Below are 18,131 nucleotides of genomic sequence, written 5' to 3'. Positions count from 1 at the left end.
TCGGATTATCGGTCACAGCGACTTGATGGTGACTGTCCTCTCACAGCCAAATGGCAAATGCGTTGGGTCATGTGACTTGTCACTTGTCCAAAACAATTATTTTCTTTAAAGGTAGTCCCAAAATACGATGATTTCTAAATAAATCCTTTCTAATGCCCCCCCCCCCCTGCTGACGTAACCAGCCGGGCATAAGTGGGTTAAACGCTACGCACTCTGGTGACCTCTCCTCACGGTCACACCCCCCTCCTTCCGATATCAGCTGACTTCACGGAGTGGGCGTGACGACAAAAAAAAAAAAAAAAAGCTGGGGGCTCGACTTTCGATCGTTCTGATTGGTGGATTCTACTGACGTCAGGAGAGGGCTCGGAGAACCACACCCACCTGGTGACGCAGGCGCAGCCGGAGCGTTTTGTTTGCGTAGAGGGGAGAAAAAAAAAAAAAAAAGAAGAGTCAGAGAAAGACCGGTTAGGAGAGCAGAGCGTGAGAACTACGTACCGGCGACGTATTGCGTCAGCAGCGGCCCAGCTCCGCCACACGGCAGTCACTTACCGGCCGCCGCTTCCTTGGGCCTTTGTTTCCTGAGTGGATTATAACAGTCTCCGGCCGTCAAGTCCAGGCCTCAGTGACCCGCCGCACCACCCCCGGCCCCTCCGTCTGACGCAGCTCCGGAGACCTCCTTGCCCCGGCTGGCATGGAGGCAACAGCAGGCACCGACAAGAAGCGGTGAGTGCTCCCGGTGTCCCCCCCAGTGTGTGTGCCGCTAGGGGGCGCCCCTGAGGCCCCTGGGTAAATCTAGGCCCTTTTGCACTGCTGTGAATTGCTCTGTTGTTCCATTCAGTGAGATCTGTGCCTGGGAAAGCTGAGTGACAACCGGAAGTGCTGCATGATTGATCTGACACCAGGGTTGTCACCCTGCTCTCCCGCAGGCACCTTTGTTCAGGAGTCTGGGAAAGCTGGGTTGATGGTATTTAGGTTTGCACCAAAGGTTGCACCCGATTCTTAATTTGATGAGGGAAGGGGTGGGGGATTCTGGGGACTCCTTTATCAATATCTTAAAAGGAAGGGTTCTGATTGGTTCCCTGTCAATGACAGAAATGGGAGCCCTGTTGATTTTAGTGGGGGGTGGGGTGATTCTGGGGACCCCTTTATTAATATCCTGAAAAGCAGGGCTCCGATTGGTCTCGTGTCAATGATTTTAGTGGTTTGATGGTTGAACTTGTGCAAGTCAAAGCCGATGGGGCGTCTGTATGGCCAAGGGCTGCCGCGTGCTGTTGTATGGCTCGGTATGTTCCCCAGGAGCAATATTCCTGGGGGGGGGGGGATGTAAGCCAGAGCCCCCCTTATGACTGAGTCTGATCGCACACTGACTCACTTTTCTTAGGTTTTTCACTTGGTTGCTAAACTTTTTTTTTTTTTTTTTTTCCTCCTCCTTTCTAAAATTCCTACTTTGCACCCCTCCCCCACACCTCATATTTCCAGACCCCAGCAGGCCAGGTGGGTTTGGGAGAGTTGTACTTTGCCTCGTTATTGTATTCATCTTTGCTTGGATGGAAATTTAGTAAACCCCTGTAATAACGGACGGGTTCCTGAAATCCGTTGTGTGCCCCACATTCACGCCCTAGAGGTCTTGGGTACAGATAGGGCGGTGTTATTTCTTCTTTTTGCTGTTCTTTATATAGCTGTGACACATGCCGCGGCGCGGTACGCAGGATCTCGTGCGCCCCCTATTCTCAACGGGATTCGGCGTAATCGTTTAGGCACACACGCTGGGGGCAGTTTCATAGGAAACCAACCAACATATCAGGTGGGTGGAAATCCAAGACCCCCCTCCTCCGAGGAGGGGGCCTTGAACCTGGGACCCCAGGAAACTTATTGAAAGCATATACAATGCAGTAGAGAGTCTAGTGAAGTGGTTGTCCATCTGTGGCTGTTCAGATGCATGCTGGGAGTTGTAGTAGCTCTGGAGACCCCTGGCAATCTGCTACTTGTGGCATGGTCAGGACTTGCTGGGGGCTGCTGGAGACCACCACTGCCAGTAATCTGCAGTCTCTGACGTGAGCGATAATTTCCTAATAGTTTTTGGGAACCCCTTCGTCCAGGAAATGTCTGCTACTTCTCCTTTGTGCAGAACTGTGTTCATATCTCGGCGTTGACCTTGGTGCCGTTGTGTGACGATTGCCGAAAGAAATCCGGCATAAACAGGTTTTTCTTTAAGACCACCGCACGGTCTTATCTGTTCTCTGTTTTCATTATGTCTCTGGTATTTCTATGATTAAGGGCTCGTTCACACAACCGTTTTTTGCTTTCCGTATACGGAACCATCCATTTCAATGGTTCCGTAAACCGTAAAAAAAAAAACGGAATGTACTCCATATGCATTCCGTTTCCGTATTTCAGTTTTCTGTTCCGTTGAAAGATAGAACATGTCCTATTATTGCCCGCAAATCACGTTCCGTGGCTCCATTCTAGTCAGTGGGGCCGCAAAAAAAGGAACACATACGGAATGTACTCTGTATGGCTTCTGTATCCATTCCGTTTTTTGCAGAACCATCTAAAATTCCTAGCCCAATTTTTTTTCTATGTAATTACTGTATATGCCATAAGGAAAAACGGAACGGAACCGAAAACACTACTGAAACAGAAAACGGATCCGTTAAAAACGGCCCGCAAAACACTGGAAAAGCCATACGGTCTTGTGAACGAGCCCTAAATGTGAGCTGCAGAGCGTGACCCAGGATCCTGCATACGGCTGCACTGCATGGGTGCAAGGTTTTCGATAAATTTTTTTTGCATATAGCGGTCAAATTGCTGTTTTCCCGCAATGTCTGTAAAATAACCCGATTGTGCTACGTGACTTTACTGCGACTTGTGAACACATCCGAAGAATGAAGCTTCATGGGGGAGCCTCTCATTTATAACCCCAACCGTTCTCTCCAAGCCCCATAGAAATGAATGGGGTTGTGTGAAAATCGCAAGCAAGTGCGGATGCAGTGCGATTTTCACGCACGGTTGCTAGGAGACGATCGGGATGGAGACCCGATCACTTTTATTTTCCCTTATAACATGGTTATAAGGGAAAATAATAGCATTCTGAATACAGAATTCATAGTACAATAGCGCTGGAGGGGTTAGTCCACTTGCTCGCGTAGCCGGCATCTCTTCTGTCTTCATCTTAGCTGTGTGCAGTAACAGGACCAGTGGTGACGTCACTACGGTCATCACATGATCCATCACATGATCCATCACATGATCCATCACCATGGTGATGGATCATGTGATGACCGGAGTGACATCACCACGGGTCCTGTTGCTACACAGAGCTAAGATGAAGACAGAAGGAGATGTCGGCTACGCGATCAAGTGGACTAAGGTGAGCTAAATTATTATAATTTTTTTTTTAACCCCCTCCAGCCCTATTATACTATGCATTCTGTATTCAGAATGCTATTATTTTCCCTTATAACCATGTTATAAGGGAAAATAATACAATCTACAGAACACCGATCCCAAGCCCGAACTTCTGTGAAGAAGTTCGGGTTTGGGTACCAAACATGTGCGATTTTTTTTTTTTCACGCGAGTGCAAAACGCATTACAATGTTTTGCACTCGCGTGGAAAAATCACGTGTGTTCCCGCAACGCACCGGCACATTTTGCCGCAACGCCCGTCTGAAAGAGGCCTAAGGCCTCATACCCACGACCGTTGTTCTGGTCCGCATCCGAGCCGCAGTTTTTGGCGGCTTGGATGCGGACCCATTCACTTCAATGGGGCCGCAAAAGATGCGGACAGCACTCTGTGCTGTCCGCATCCGTTGCTCCGTTCCGTGGTCCGCAAAAAAATAATAAAAATATAACCTGTCCTATTGGACAAGAATAGGCAGTTATATCAATTGCTGTTCTGCAAATTGCGAAGCGGACGCCATCCGTGTTTTGCGGACTGCAAAACACACCGGTCCTGTGCATGAGGCCTAAGGCTTACTCCAAAATAACGTAGCCTCTGTTAACATAGGCTAACCTCCGACACGCCAGCTGTGGTAAGACTACGACTCCCAAGTTGCACACTTGCTTGGCTGTTCTCAGAACTCCATAGAAATGAATGGAGCATGCTGGGAGTCGTAGTTTCACTCCGTAGCTGGGTGGCATTGCCTGAGAAAGCTGGCGCCAAGAGAGAGATGTTTAAAATGCCTTTTAGCCATTTCTTATTGCCTATTGAGGACGAGTCAAGGATTATTATTTTTTATACTGGTGACGCTCGTCCCTTGGTCCTCAGGACGGGGGGGTGTTTTGTGTCCTTCTCTTGCTGATTTATATTGGAATGTGTTGAGGATTGTGTATCGCTGAGGGCACTTTCTGGCCAGACGTCCATGAGACGTAAGGACCATCGCCTCCTGCTGTAATGAAGAGCCACCAGTGACACGAGGTCCTTGGCTCCTGGTCCTCAGTATGCTATATCCCCTTCCTATATAGCGGAGGTCTCCAACCTCTGGTTCTCCAGCTGTTGCAAAACGACAGCTTCTCTGACTGTCGAGCATGCTGGGAGTGATAGTTTTGCAGCCGCTGAAGAGCCAGCGCCGTACCAGGTTGGCTTGATCCCTTGGACTGCCTGTAGTCTTTCCACCAGTTGTCGGACAGTGCAGTGGCTAGCTGTTTAACCCTTGCTGCTTTCCTGTAGAGCCGTCGTTCTAATTAGTAGGTGAATGGTTAATCAGGAAACCGGATGCGGGAGGTTGCAGACTAATGACATTGCCATACCAGGGTTGTTTTGCTTTCCAAGAGGCCCCCGGTCTTTAGGGGATAGTAAGACGCTCTGTGTAATGCAGGAAAAGCAAGAAACCTGTGACTAAAGCGGCTGCGCTGTGAGGAGCTCAGGGGCCGTGTCCATGATGGTTCCTTATAGCTGGATTCTCCTTTGCACCATAATTTGCCTTACCTGTCTGCGGCTTTGGACGTGTCTGTTTTAAGGCGAATTTGCACCCGGCAGATTTATTGCAGAAGGCACATGGACAGTCGCAGAATCTTCTGTGCCAAGTTGGCCACGTGTGACTATAACCCTCGGGGAAAATGTGCACAATTGCAAAGCTTCTGGAGCATCTTTTTTTAGGACTTTGAGTTGTTGTTCCTCTGTTATTCCTCCTAGAAATGTAGGAATACATTGATAATTAAGACTTATCAGTTGGGAGGGGGGGGGGGGGGGGTCGGTTCACAATCGGACAATGTCCAGTCAGGGGACACCACCTAATGTATTAATATATTTCCAGTAGGAATAACTGCGAAACCAAGCACGATGCTACCTGCCACTTTATTCATCCCTACGAGAGTTCTGGAAATAGCACAGCACTATACTCGTCTGTCTCTGGATCTGTCGTATAGATGGGGTGGCGGCGCGCATGCTCAATGCCACTCCGTTTTGGGTGATTATTTTAGTCTCCCTTGGGTGGGGTCCCACTTAGCAGCCGAAAGTCCTCAGTCGTCACGGTCTGAAAATAAATTGTTAAAGAGCGATGCCCACTTATCCCCTGTCACCCAGTGGTGCATATACATGACCACCACTTCTGGATTAAGTGAATGGGGCTGTGGTCACACGTGTGCACTACCCGCCGCTCCAGTCTCATAGGAGACCCTGGGACCCCTGTTTTTGTCATCGCTGAGGGTCCCTGCGCTCCAACCCCCAGTGATTAGATATGTTCCCTATCCCATGCGAACATGATTAAGCAGAGGTGCCATTCTGGGAAACCGGGTGATGATTCCTGGGGGAGCGGTAACGGAAGCCTCATCGGTGACTTTCCCGCAGCCATGGGTTTGGCTTGTAGGACGTTGCCTGCTACTTCTGGTGCCACTTGCCTCCATGACGCGTGCCGTACGGGCTCCCTTATTGAGGGGATTGGCAGCTTTCTGATATTCGTTTGGTTGGTTTACTCGCGTCCTGTCTGGTGCAGGAAACTTATTAAACTGAATTTTTCCAGTCTCAAATGGCAGAAGCTTTGCACGTATCCGCCAATCCTCCTAATGCAAATACATGGCTGTCCGCCATCACCCACTCATAGCGACTGGTGTATCTGCGGGGAACGTTACTGGCTAATTTAGGGTTTGTTCTTGGAAAAGGAAGCCATGCTTTAAAGGGAACCTGTCACCAGGACAAGGATTTCCGACGAGCACATGCTAATAGGCCATAAAATGTCCCACTCCAGTGCCAATTTGGGGCTAATAAACATGTGGCGACCCTATGAAGCTTCCCTCCGGCAGCGTCTCTTCATCATCAACCACTGGCCCTCCAGCTGTTCTGAAACTACAACTCCCAGAATCCTCTGTTCACTTCTATGGGAGTTAGAAGAACTGCTGAGCAAGTGTGCATGCTGGGAGTTGTAGTTTCACAGCAGGTGGCGTGCAAAAGGTTGCTGATCCCTGTTCTAGGAGAAAATGTCTCCACGATATGGTGTCTGGCGGAACATGACCGTTTTTTATGATCTCATAAGAAGTGAGTGGCGTATGGTACAGTGTTGGTCCGTTTTGCTGTATGGAGGAAACGTGGCGGCACAAGGAGACTACATAGTAAGGGGTTGTGTGCACACCCTGCGCTACAGACGGCTATAGCCAGCTCTCCCGATCCCCCGATACACATGCATATTTGGCTCAGCCGAGCATGCATGTGTTCTGAGGGGGGGAAACCTGCTGCCAGACAGCTCTGGCATTGGCTTGTCTGTTTGAGGACAAGTTGGTTAGACATGTTGAAATCCAACTGCCTGATCCATACACATTCGAGGGTCGACAGGCTCAGCTCACATTAATCTAATTTGCATGGGCAACTTAAAGGGGTTGTCCAGGAGTAAAAATTAGTGGTAGGCAGCCATTCTGTGGGATGAAAAAATAATAATAAAATAAAAAGTACCATCTTACCCCCTCACCGATCTTCACAACTAGTGTTTCAATACTGGTCGCATGACACATAGGGCACAACTACACTGCAACATGTGTCGCGCAACAATTTTTATAATGGTAGTCTATGGTGTCGCACTGCGACGTAAGAGTCGAAGAAAAATCCTTTAATTAATGTCGCGCAACGCGTGTTGCAGTGTCGTCGTGTAGACCTAGCCCAAGACATCTTATCCCCTACCTACTGAATAAGTGATAAGTATCTGATCAGCAAGGCTCTGACCAGCGGAGGCCCCGCTAATCACAAGAACGGGGGCGTGTGCTTCCCCATCCGAGTGGAGCGGCGATCAGGCGTGCACACTGCTTCTCCATTCAGCTCTATGGGAGTGCAAGCGCTGGGCTATCTCCGGCCGTCCCATAAAGGCCTACACGCATTAGGGTACTTTCACACTTGCGGATCCGTTTTGCCGGAACACTTAATGCCTAATACACCTCAATGCATTCTGGCAAGTGATCAGTATTTTTGGCCGGAAGAGGGACTGAACTGATCCATTCAGAATGCATTAGGATAAAACTGATCAGTAATTTTCCTGTATAGAGACCCTAGGGCGGAACTCAATGCCGGAAAAGAAAAACGCTAGTGTGAAAGTAGCCTTAGTGTCTCCCGATCTATTCAGATGGGGGGCATGGGTCCTGCTGTTTCCTCTGGGTAGGGGATAATAGGAAGCTTCCCGGGGAAAATGCTGAAGTCCTAGATCTGGAAACTGAAGGCCGTGAAGCCCTGCATTGGTGCGGGTGCAGAGTTCTTACTCTGGTTTTAGATTTGGAGCCGCTCGGGCAGAGGCCTGTGCAGGAATAAGCCGGCCGTCTCATTGTGTTCCCCTCGTCTCAGCTCCCCGTGTACTTTGTATTTTGCCTCTTAACCTACATTTGTAGCTGAGACTAATGTACAGCAGATAAGGGGCCATAAAGAGAGAGTGCTGCCCCATCCCACGTGAACAGCTCCTCCGCTGTACGCGACACTTGAAGGGTATCGGGGAGGCGCGGATTGTTTGGGAATTTCGCTTTTTATATACATTGAAGCCGATGTGAGTGCCCGCCAAGTCCATCATGTCCTGTGACCTTCATGCTGATTCACTCCTCGATCTCATTTAGGCCTCTTGCACACGACCGTATGACTTTTTCAGTATTTTTGCAGTCCGCAAAATACGTATCCGCAAAAAAATACGGATGACGTACGTGTGCATTCCGTTGTTTGCGGAACGGAACATCTGGCCCCTAATAGAACAGCACTATCCTTGTCTGTTATGTGGACAATAATAGGACATGTTCTATCTTTGAACGGAAATACGTAAATGGAGGGCATATAGAGTACCCTCCGTTTTTTTGCAGATCCATTGAAATGAATGGTTCCGTATACGGAACGCAAAAAACGGAACGTAAACAGGAAAAAAAAGTTTGTGTGCAAGAGGTCTTACAGATCTTAAGGACTAGTTCAGATGACCGTATATTTTTTCAGTTTCTTTTTTTTGCATACGTTATGCGGAACCATTCATTTCAATGGTTCTGCAAAAAAAAACGGAAGGTGCTCCGTATGCCTTCCGTTTCCGTACTTCCGTTCCGTTCAAAGATAGAGCATGTCCTATTATTGTCCGCATAACTGACACGGATAGTACTGTTCTATCGGGGCCAGCTGTTCCGTTCCGCAAAAAGCGGAATGCACACGGACGTAATCTGTATTTTTTGCGGATACGTTCTTTGCGGACCGCAAAATACATACTGTCGTGTGAATGAGCCCTAAAGGATAAAAGCCCTGGAAAACCTAGGTGTCTCACCCCAGGCGCGATCACTTCAGTTCCTTCCTGGGGACAGAAGGAAATCTTACACGCTGCATGGAAGGTGGACTTGCTCGCTGGGACTGTATGGCCTGTGCAGAGCTGAAATACCTTATGCAGCCATTCAGAAGAGTGGTGCCCCCTATGGTCTATGGTTGTCCAGGATTTGAAAAACATGAGTCGCCCCTTCCCAAAAACTAAAAATAAAAAAATGGTGCCACACCTGTCTGCAGGCTGGGTTTGGTATTGCAGCTGTTTCTGGAAGCAGACAGCCATGTTTTTCTGATCCTGCTTTACCCCTTTAAGAATTGAGTCTGCAAAACCCCCAGAAACCTACTGCCCCTTCAGGTACTGTCACCTCCTGGTAAACGCTTTGCTGGTTTCATCAGGAACGGGCGTGGCATCGCGTAGGGGGTCACACGGGGCGGCCGCTGGCACAGTTTACAAATTGATTAATGACCGTGTGATTATGTGAGCATATCCTTTTTATTAGGGTGCACAGACTCTGCCCAGACAGCTGATGATAGGGGGAAAGAAGATCGGGCATGCTGAATGTCGCCATGTCCAATCCTCCCAGGGGTTTCTGGCAGCGTCTCACTCCCTTCTCCCCTTTCAGAACACATGCATCCTCATCTGCATAGTCGACAGACAGTGGTTGGACTGATCCAGTGCCTGCGCAGGAGTGGAATTGGCCATAGACCGGTAAGAAAGTAGTCCTATGTTTAAACCTCGTGACCACCGACATTTTGATTCTAATGGCAGTGGGTTGGTTACATACATTTGACGAGCAGATCGGTTGAGCTGGAAGGTACGTGGCCCAGCACAGACGGCTTCCCCTTTAAATGTTGGTCGGTGAGGTTGGAATTCTGTGCTATACAAGCTCGATCTTTTCTGTGCTGGTTTCTGTAGTGCTCGCGGTGGCTCTGGCCGCTCATGTACCATTCAGTTCTTTATAGGTGGATGTGTTTATTTGCGTCGTCTCCAGTTTTACCGGCCAAAGGAAATCCAGGATTCTGCCCATTGTAAAATGTTATTGCTGGGCCTTCACATTAATGATGCCCTTAAAACAGAATGAAATCCTATTACTGTCCTGGCCAGGGCTGCACGGGTCTGTGTTCGGCCCACAATGTTATTCTGTGCCAACCGCCAGTGTGGGGCGGAGGGGACGGTGCTTCTGGCATCTTGCGGTGGGGCTGTGTGATTTCTATTTTCGAGGGTATCTACAGTTTAAAAGACTTGACATGTAGGAAGTTTTGAGCGGTAGGGGTCCTACTCTAGTGTTTGTCAGCGTTTCTCCCACTGCTTGCACCTGAATATATTGCTCCTAAAGATCCCTGCCCCAGTAGAGCCTATAGCCCGGTGTCCATTTCATAAGCACATCAATACACTGGGGACAATATCGTAGAAAACTAATTATTCAGCTATGACAGAAACATGACCACCACCCGAGGGAATCCATGAAAACACAAGGAGATCACGCAGAGTGTCCATATGACACAGGACCATACATACATACAGTACATACATACATACGGTACATACATACATACGGTACATACATACATACGGTACGTACATACATTCCCAGATGAGATTTATTTTTCCGATGCTTAATAGGTCATTACCTGAGCTCCAAAAGTCAATGGTTTATAGCAGAGGTCACTCCAGCTGTTGTAAAACTACAATTCCCAGAAGAGCAAAGCAAGTATGCATGCTGGGAGTTGTAGTTTCACGACAGCTGTAGTGTAGGAGGTTTGCCCACCCCAGGTTTACAGGGAGCCCCCTTTGTTTTTCCGGGATGGGAGCCGTTCTCCATCTGATGAGACCTGACATCGCTCGGCGTGGACGGCTCCTGTGAAGTCACTTTGACTTATGGCTCACATGTCAGCTCTGTCATTTAATGCCACCCTTTCCTGACATGCCAACTGTTCAGTGCATATAATTGCATCAGAGCATGTCCCTGGGCGATGCCATTATAAATGCACACCGAGTGAAGAAGAAAAAAAAAGAGATTAATACAGACACCAGAAGGGAGGGAATGTCATGTGCAACATGGAGATGTTATATAGTGGAGGAGCTGGTCAGAATATATATATATATATATATATATATATATATATATATATATATATATAGCACAGGCGAGTATAAGACGCCTTTGTAACATGTCTTATCAGAGAAAAGAGCCTCTTTCTTCTCTTATCTGCATTCCCTCTCCTAAATTAGCATCCGCTCTGAGTTCTCTGCTAAATGTGTTTTTAAGAGACCAAGATGGACCGTCAACTCGTAGAAGTATATGGAGAGGGGGGAGGAGTTAGGATAGGTACACACTTGTGTTTATCGGATAGCCGGATACTGCCTTTCACTGCTGGACGCCATTGACTGTAACGGAATTTGGCTGAGTTCTGGCATGAGTGCTGGGTTCACCCTTAGCTAATAACTGTCGTATATAATATATATTTTTTGGAGTATTGGATTGTGGTGATTAATATCACCTTGGGGGCCCTATTTCAACTTTTCACTGTGTATTCAATTACCCCTTAATTCCACAGTTTTGTTCCCTGTACTTCCTATTTTTACCTGTGCTTAAAATCAGGTTGCTAGGCATGGTCCGTCTATGTGTTGAAGGACAGAGGACGCAGAAGCACACAGCCTGCAATGTCACATTGCTGACAGCCAGGGAATGTAGGTAAATGATTAGAGCCAGGTCCTCCCCAGCAGCTGATAACAGTGCCTGGGCTGTGTGCACTTCTCCCTGTCCCTGCGCTTGGCAGACGCTCCCTCACTCAGCAGAGCTGGAGAATGCAGAGTTGAAGCAGCGCACAACAGGGAAGGGAGATCTGCCGTCTGCTCAGTGTATAAATGAAAGCAACATGTGGTAAGAGGACCCCTTTGTGCTGCAGGAGATTAACCCTTTAGGGGGGAGGGCTCTGGTTACTGACACTTTTGGGGGGCTATTGTTACTGGCTAGTGAGGGCAGTGGCGGCCATCTTAACTGAATAGTGAAATTGCAGTTTTATGCAGACTTGTTGCTAAGGGCTGAATCTTATTAAATATGGGGTAAGTCAGTCTAATAGTAACTGATTCTGGAAAATCATGTTATTAGTAACTACATATATGAAAATTAAAATTAGGGTCTAAGTGGGACAGTTATCCTTTAATGGGACACAGAGGATGGAGCAGCTAGTAGTGGTATGTCTCACCCCCCAGTGCTTTACTCACATCTATACTTTTCAGTACTTCTCTGTAATGTCCTCTATGGTGCTTCCAAGGGATTCTTGGTGTGAGAGAGTTAGGAGTCTTCATGTGTAGTCTACTGCCAGACATGATAGCAGCTCCATGTCCACCCACAAGTTCAGAGACCCCTGAGAATTTGAGATGGAGCCTACAGAGGGAAGAACAATAATACAATGCAGGACACAAGTCGTATAACGGTCAGAAATGGAGCTGTCACTCATGTATACACACACGTGGCAGCGTATCCTGCAAATTCATCTGAAACTGTAGATATCCTTTTAAATCCCAGCTCATTCTGGACTGAGGTGTCCAGTGGGCGGTCCTGCCCAGTGATTGACAGCTATCTCCATGTACACTCATACAGGGAAGCCGGTCGGTTAGTGAGTCATTCCACTGGACTGGTATAACCTGCAGACTAGATGGCCTGTCCCGCATTACATTCAGGCTGCCTGTAGTACCTCAGCACGGTGTGACGTTACCGCTCTGCTGTGTTGCGCTGTAATCTTGTTTTCTATTATTATTTAAAATGTTGCGATTTTCTGACAGTTTTTGGTTTACTAATACATTGTAACAAGGTAAACTGTTTACATTAGTGTCTGGTAGTCATGAAACTTGGTAAGACTTTACTAGTGGCCTATCCTTAGTATATCATCGATACCAGATTGATAGGGGTCCAGCTCCTGGCAACCCCAGGGATCTGGCTGAGCGGCTGCTGACATCCCATTTATTGGTTACCAGACACAGTGAAGTAGATATTAGAGCGGCTGTGTTTTTTAAAGGGGTTTTTCCGAGCTTCTGATTGGTGGGGGTCCGACACCCAGCACCCGTGTTGATCAGCTGGTTGAGGAGGCACAGACGCTTCTGTGAGTGCCGTGGCCTTCTCTGTGCTCGCCACGCACAGGGACGTACATTGTGTAGCGGCTGTGCAGGAGCCATGTGACCTAGGAAAAGCTGGAGGAGGCTGCGACACTACTGTGAGCGTCGCTGCCATCTCAAACAGCTGATCGGCGGGGGTCCTGGGTGTCTGATCCTCACCGATCAGATGCTGATGACCATATTAAAGTCTTGGAAATCCCCTTTAAAGTGAACTGCAATACCAGGTACGGCCACTATCAGATGTTTGGCACTGTGTGTGGTAAACAATGAAGCGCTCACTGTCATGGAGGGTCCCTTCATTCAGGAGATGGGTGGGTACTGGAAGTCAGATTGCAACCATTCTGATATTGAGAGATTGTCCTATAGGTGGTCATAAGTTTGGCGACACTTCTCTCTCTCGACTTCCCCATACACATGCTTGGGCAGTTCAGCTGAGCATGCATCTGCTGTCTTTGGGGCAGTAGACTAAACCTCTTCCAGACATTGCAGCATATCTCCCATGAGCTTAACGTATCTGCCACGCCGAAAGTCAACTTGCAGATTGTTTTCCCTGACATCTGTTGGGGTAGAGTCGGCACCCCCCAACATAACCTACCTATCCCATATACATGGGTACCATAAGGATAGGCTGGCAATATCAAAGTCCCTGAAAACCCTTTTAATTATAGGTTAATGAGAATTTCTTAAAGTCAGAAGTCACACTTTGATGTCCCATTTGTCACTCCAGTCATATAGGGCACGGCGATTCAATGTGGCCCTTAATTGAGCGCACATACTTTTTTTTTTCTTCTTTGGTGTATTGTCCATTTATGTAGTGCTTGAAACCTTACACCAGCCTGCCTCCAGTTTTACTGGTTTATCCTGATTTTTTTTTATTATTATTTTTTGGACTTGTCTCTACAGTTCTAACAAAGTGAACTATGTGGATCTTAGCAAAAATGGAGGCATCAGTACTGTCTAAATGTCTGTCACCAGGACTAATGTTTTTTTTTTTTTTTTGTCTCCAAACCGAAACGCTCCTCCAGCGGGGGAGGAACTACAACTTCTAGCAAGCCATGACAGTCACATTGTACATCTGACCGCTCTATGTCTGTGAAGGTTCTCATTTATCCAGGTCATGGTATATCTGTAAAGAATAAATCAAGGCAACTGGACTTACTGTAGATTTCTTGAAAGGACTTCCTGAAGGCTGAAGTGCAGTGACCATGCAAAAAAGAAAGTCTAAAGGAGCTTCTGTATATGGCAGCACTTTAAGGCCTCATGCACACGACCGTATTTTGGATCTGCATTTTTTTGCCGATTGCACACAGACCCATTCATTTATGTGGGTCAGCAAAAAAAAAAAATATTATATCCCACAAATTATAGGACATGTCCTATTTTTATCCGTTTTGCAGACAAAGACTAGCCATAATGGTATTGTGGATTGCACACAGAAGGTATCCATATTTGCTGATACGGTCGTGTGCATGCGGCCTAAACTTGGCGTCAGAGAGGTTTTCCAGGGCTGGATTCACGATTTCACTTCTTGCACTTGAGTAGGTGCTGACTGATGGGGCTGCAGTGCTTTAATCAGTGCCGTGTCACAGTTTTATTCCTTTCCTGGCACGGCGCCATGTGTTTGGTGGCCTTGCCCGGTATTGCAGCTCCGTCCCCCTTCACTTGAGCTGCAGAGAGGTACAAAACCTGGCAGAGCTCTTACAAAATGTTCGGAGCTGTGCCAGGTGACCAGTAAAGGGGCACGGCACACATCAGAGCTGATCGGTGGAGGTGCCAAGAGTCCTCGAGCGCCAGGATAGGCCATCAAAGTCCATAAAACTTCTCTGAGGCCATGTCCACACGGATTTCCATGCTGCAAAGTGGCTGGGATTTGAAGAAATCTCATTGACGGGCTAAGAAAGAAAACTGCAGCATAAGGCCTCTTGCACACAAACGTTTTTACGTTTTTTTTTTTTTTTTTCGTTCCGTATACGGTCCATATTCATTTCACTGGATCCGCAAAAAAAACGGAAGGTACTCTGTATGCCTTCTGTTTTTGTATTTCCGTTCCGTTCAAAGATAGACCATGTCCTATTATTGTCCGCATAACGGACAAGGATAGTATTGTTCTATCAGGGGCCAGCTGTTCCGTAAAAAACGTAATGCACGCGGACGTCATCCGTATTTTTTGTGGATTCGTTTTTTTGCGGACAGCAAAATACCGAAAAAGCCATACGGTCGTGTGCAAGAGGCCTAAGGCTGGGTTCACACGTGACTGATAAGCTGCGGGTTTTGCTGCGTTGTACAGCAAAGTGAATGAGCTTTCAGCGGTTCTCTGCGGCATGTCAACTTATACTGCGGATTTCACCCTTTCCAATGCAAAAATAAAACTGCTTCTAATTTACAGCTTTTCTACAACAAAATCTATAGCATGTGAACGCAGCCTTTTGTGTGTTTTTTTTTTTTTTTATTTTTATTTTTTTATTTTTTTTATTTTTTTCTCTGCTGCAGATTAGAAGCAGAAATGCAGCAAATCCGCAGCTAACCAGTCACACGTGAACCCTGCCATGTCCATTTATGCTGCGGGTCCCCACGTTGTGTTTCAGCGATGGAGAAGATGAAATCCACAGCCAGTTCTGCTGCAGAAATTGCATGCGATACTTGTGTGATTTGCTGTACTTTTTCCTGCAGAACTTCCTGCTGTAGGTTGTCCTGTGTGTACCTACCCCAAGGCTACCTGCACACATTGCGGATTACATGCTGAAAGACCACAGTGTAGTACAGAGGCAGCAAACTGTACGAGGCTAAACATCTCGTCTACACGTTGCAGTTTTTTTTGCCCTTTTCCGTGTAGAAATTGACCTGATTTGTGCAATGTTTGGTGTGGATTTCATCCTTTCCAATGCAAGGATGAGACTTGGGGCAAATCTGCACAGAAAACCACAAGTAACATAGAAACCTGCACCTGGATGCGCATTTTGTGTAGAAAAACCTCGACATAGTACAGTCCCAGCAAAGTGTATGAGATCAGATAAATCTCTTGAAAACTCAGCTTTTTTTTTGCTTAGGTGTGGGAATTGACCTGCCGTGCGGATTTTGAAATCTACAGAATTTCAATTGTTGTGTTTTCCTTGTGCAGATTTGGCCCTTTTCAATGGATGGGTGAGATCTGCAGGAAATCTGCACAAAAATGCACCAAAACCGCAATATAGTGCAGATTTTGTGCATTTTTTGTGTGGCTTTGGTGCGGGTTTCTTGCACATTTTCTGCACCGTTTGCATATATCATTAGTCGTGCAGATATATGGACAAGTGCTGTGTACACCCGGGGTTCTCCTCTGGAAGGGGGTAGTTTGGATTTTCTTTGCCTGCCATTTATTGTTCTTTGCAAATTAATAACCTGAGTTTATATGTTCTCGGAGATCCACAGGCTTTGGGCGTGAACTAGTCCTTGTGAATATGGAGTGTGAAGGTTACCGTGTCATGCACTAATCTCTCACGTGTACACAGCCATATTCCGCTCGGGGCCCCTCCTCAGAGTAAGAGGCGCTACTGCTAGTCTGAGACTTCTTGTACAGCTGCTGATCTTCATTTACAGTCCGGAGGATTACATGGCGTTATAAGCGGCCTTGTGGACTGCAGATGTCACCTGCACTTCCAAAAGTCATAGTGTAGCCCTGCGTTATTGCTGGGGGTACATGCTGCCAATCACACCTAATGATAGTGACTGTGGGTGCATGGAAATCCAAGAGGGCTGTCGGGTCACCGTCGGGGCCCTTACAGGTTGCAGCATGATCATATTCGCTATCATTAGTTGCAATCTAGTAGTACAGCATTGCAATCTTTTAGGTCGTAAACCTGCAAGACATCATGTAGCCTCAGGCCTCTTGCACACGAGCGTATGTCTTTTTCAGTATTTTGTGGTACGCAAAAACGGATCCGCAAAAAATACGGATGACGTCCGTGTGCATTCAGTTTTTTGCCTAACGGAACATTTGGCCCCTAGTAGAACAGTACTATCATTGTCAGTTATGCGGACAGTAATAGGACATGTTTTATCTTTGAACGGAAATACGGAAACGGAATAGTACCTTGCGAATTTTTTTTAGTTTTTATTTCGGATCCGTTGAAATGAATGGTTCTGTATACGGAACGCAACCGTGCTGTTTTTGCGGTCCACAAATTGCGCATCCGCAAAACATGGCTGGCGCCTGTGTGCCTTCTGCAATTTGCGAAACAGGAGGCCTATTATAGAATTTTTGTGGGGCAACGGATGCGGACAGCACACAATGCGGACACAAGTGCTGTCCGCATCTTTTGCAGACCCATTAAAATTAATGGTTTCATATGTGGAACGCAGAAAACTGCCCATATACGGAACGCAAACTACGTTCGTGTGAACGAGCCCTTAATCTGATAAACCTGGCCTGTTCATATACTACAGCCATTTGCAGGGCCTCCATGTGGTTGCTGCAGGGCCTCCATGTCGTCCCAGGGGTCTCTAAAGTTGGCCCCACAGTTCACGATGTGTGCTGTACGTGCTATAACTATGACACCCAGTGTAAGAGATTTCTAAAATAAGTAGTATGATTATTATTTTTTTTCCCATTTACTAAAGAACTTGTGGGCAATACCCACCCTAAGGATCAATGCTGTGTACACCATAGAGTATTCCAAAGCATCCTAAAAGCGGGGACGGCAGCAGAGACGCAGTGTGGTCAGCTCGTACAGTATGTTATGGACTGCAGTTACTCATTGACTATATGGTTGCATAACCTGTAAACACGTCCTAGATTAGAAGACTGCTTTATCAACCTTGCAAAGGCGACGTACAAGGCATGTTGTGGCAGATTAGCAGAGCTAGCCGAGGTCTGACGTGGAGACGTTAAGCGAGGTTAAGTATTTCTTTATATGGTTGCAATGTGTTTTTGGTGGTTATAATAGTAGGTGGACCACTGACTCAGTTTGTAAAGTGCTATCCAGTTGGTTTTAGCTCTGTAGGCTTCAGATTTTGTTGAATGTGATTCCTGCACATTTTTGGTTTCTGGTGTCGCACTGGCCAATCGCAGAGCTCACAGCCTGGGAGACGCCCAGGAGAACAAGAGCAGTCTCCGCCCAGTATAACCAAGTCCCCGAAGATACCGGAGGACATAGCGGGAGAAAGGAGCGCCGCCCAGGGATGATAGTAAGTGCAGTGAGATCCCTGGGCGCCGCTGTACAGATCATGATATATAGTTCAGAATTTGATATAGTCATTGGTGGCGCAGTGCGCCCTCCTTCCCAGTATTAAAATCATTGGTGGCAGTGGCAGTTCCGATCGGAGCCCCAGCAGTGTAA

General features: G+C 47.2%; 1 protein-coding gene across 1 annotated transcript in view; it reads left to right on the top strand.

The window, feature by feature from the left end:
• The first annotated feature begins 400 nt into the window (after positions 1-400).
• The window catches only part of HIF1A (hypoxia inducible factor 1 subunit alpha), a 43,322-nt gene continuing 25,591 nt past the window's right edge, over positions 401-18,131 (top strand). The window contains exon 1 of the mRNA XM_044271834.1: positions 401-723. Within this exon, the coding sequence (XP_044127769.1) occupies positions 692-723 (32 nt within the window). The 5' untranslated portion in view covers positions 401-691. The remainder of the gene's footprint in view (positions 724-18,131) is intronic.

Source organism: Bufo gargarizans, chromosome 11 (assembly GCF_014858855.1).
Source record: "Bufo gargarizans isolate SCDJY-AF-19 chromosome 11, ASM1485885v1, whole genome shotgun sequence".
Classification (NCBI taxonomy): domain Eukaryota; kingdom Metazoa; phylum Chordata; class Amphibia; order Anura; family Bufonidae; genus Bufo; species Bufo gargarizans.
The sequence above is the reverse complement of the archived record's forward strand: the minus strand, read 5'-3'. Positions and strand labels throughout refer to the sequence as shown.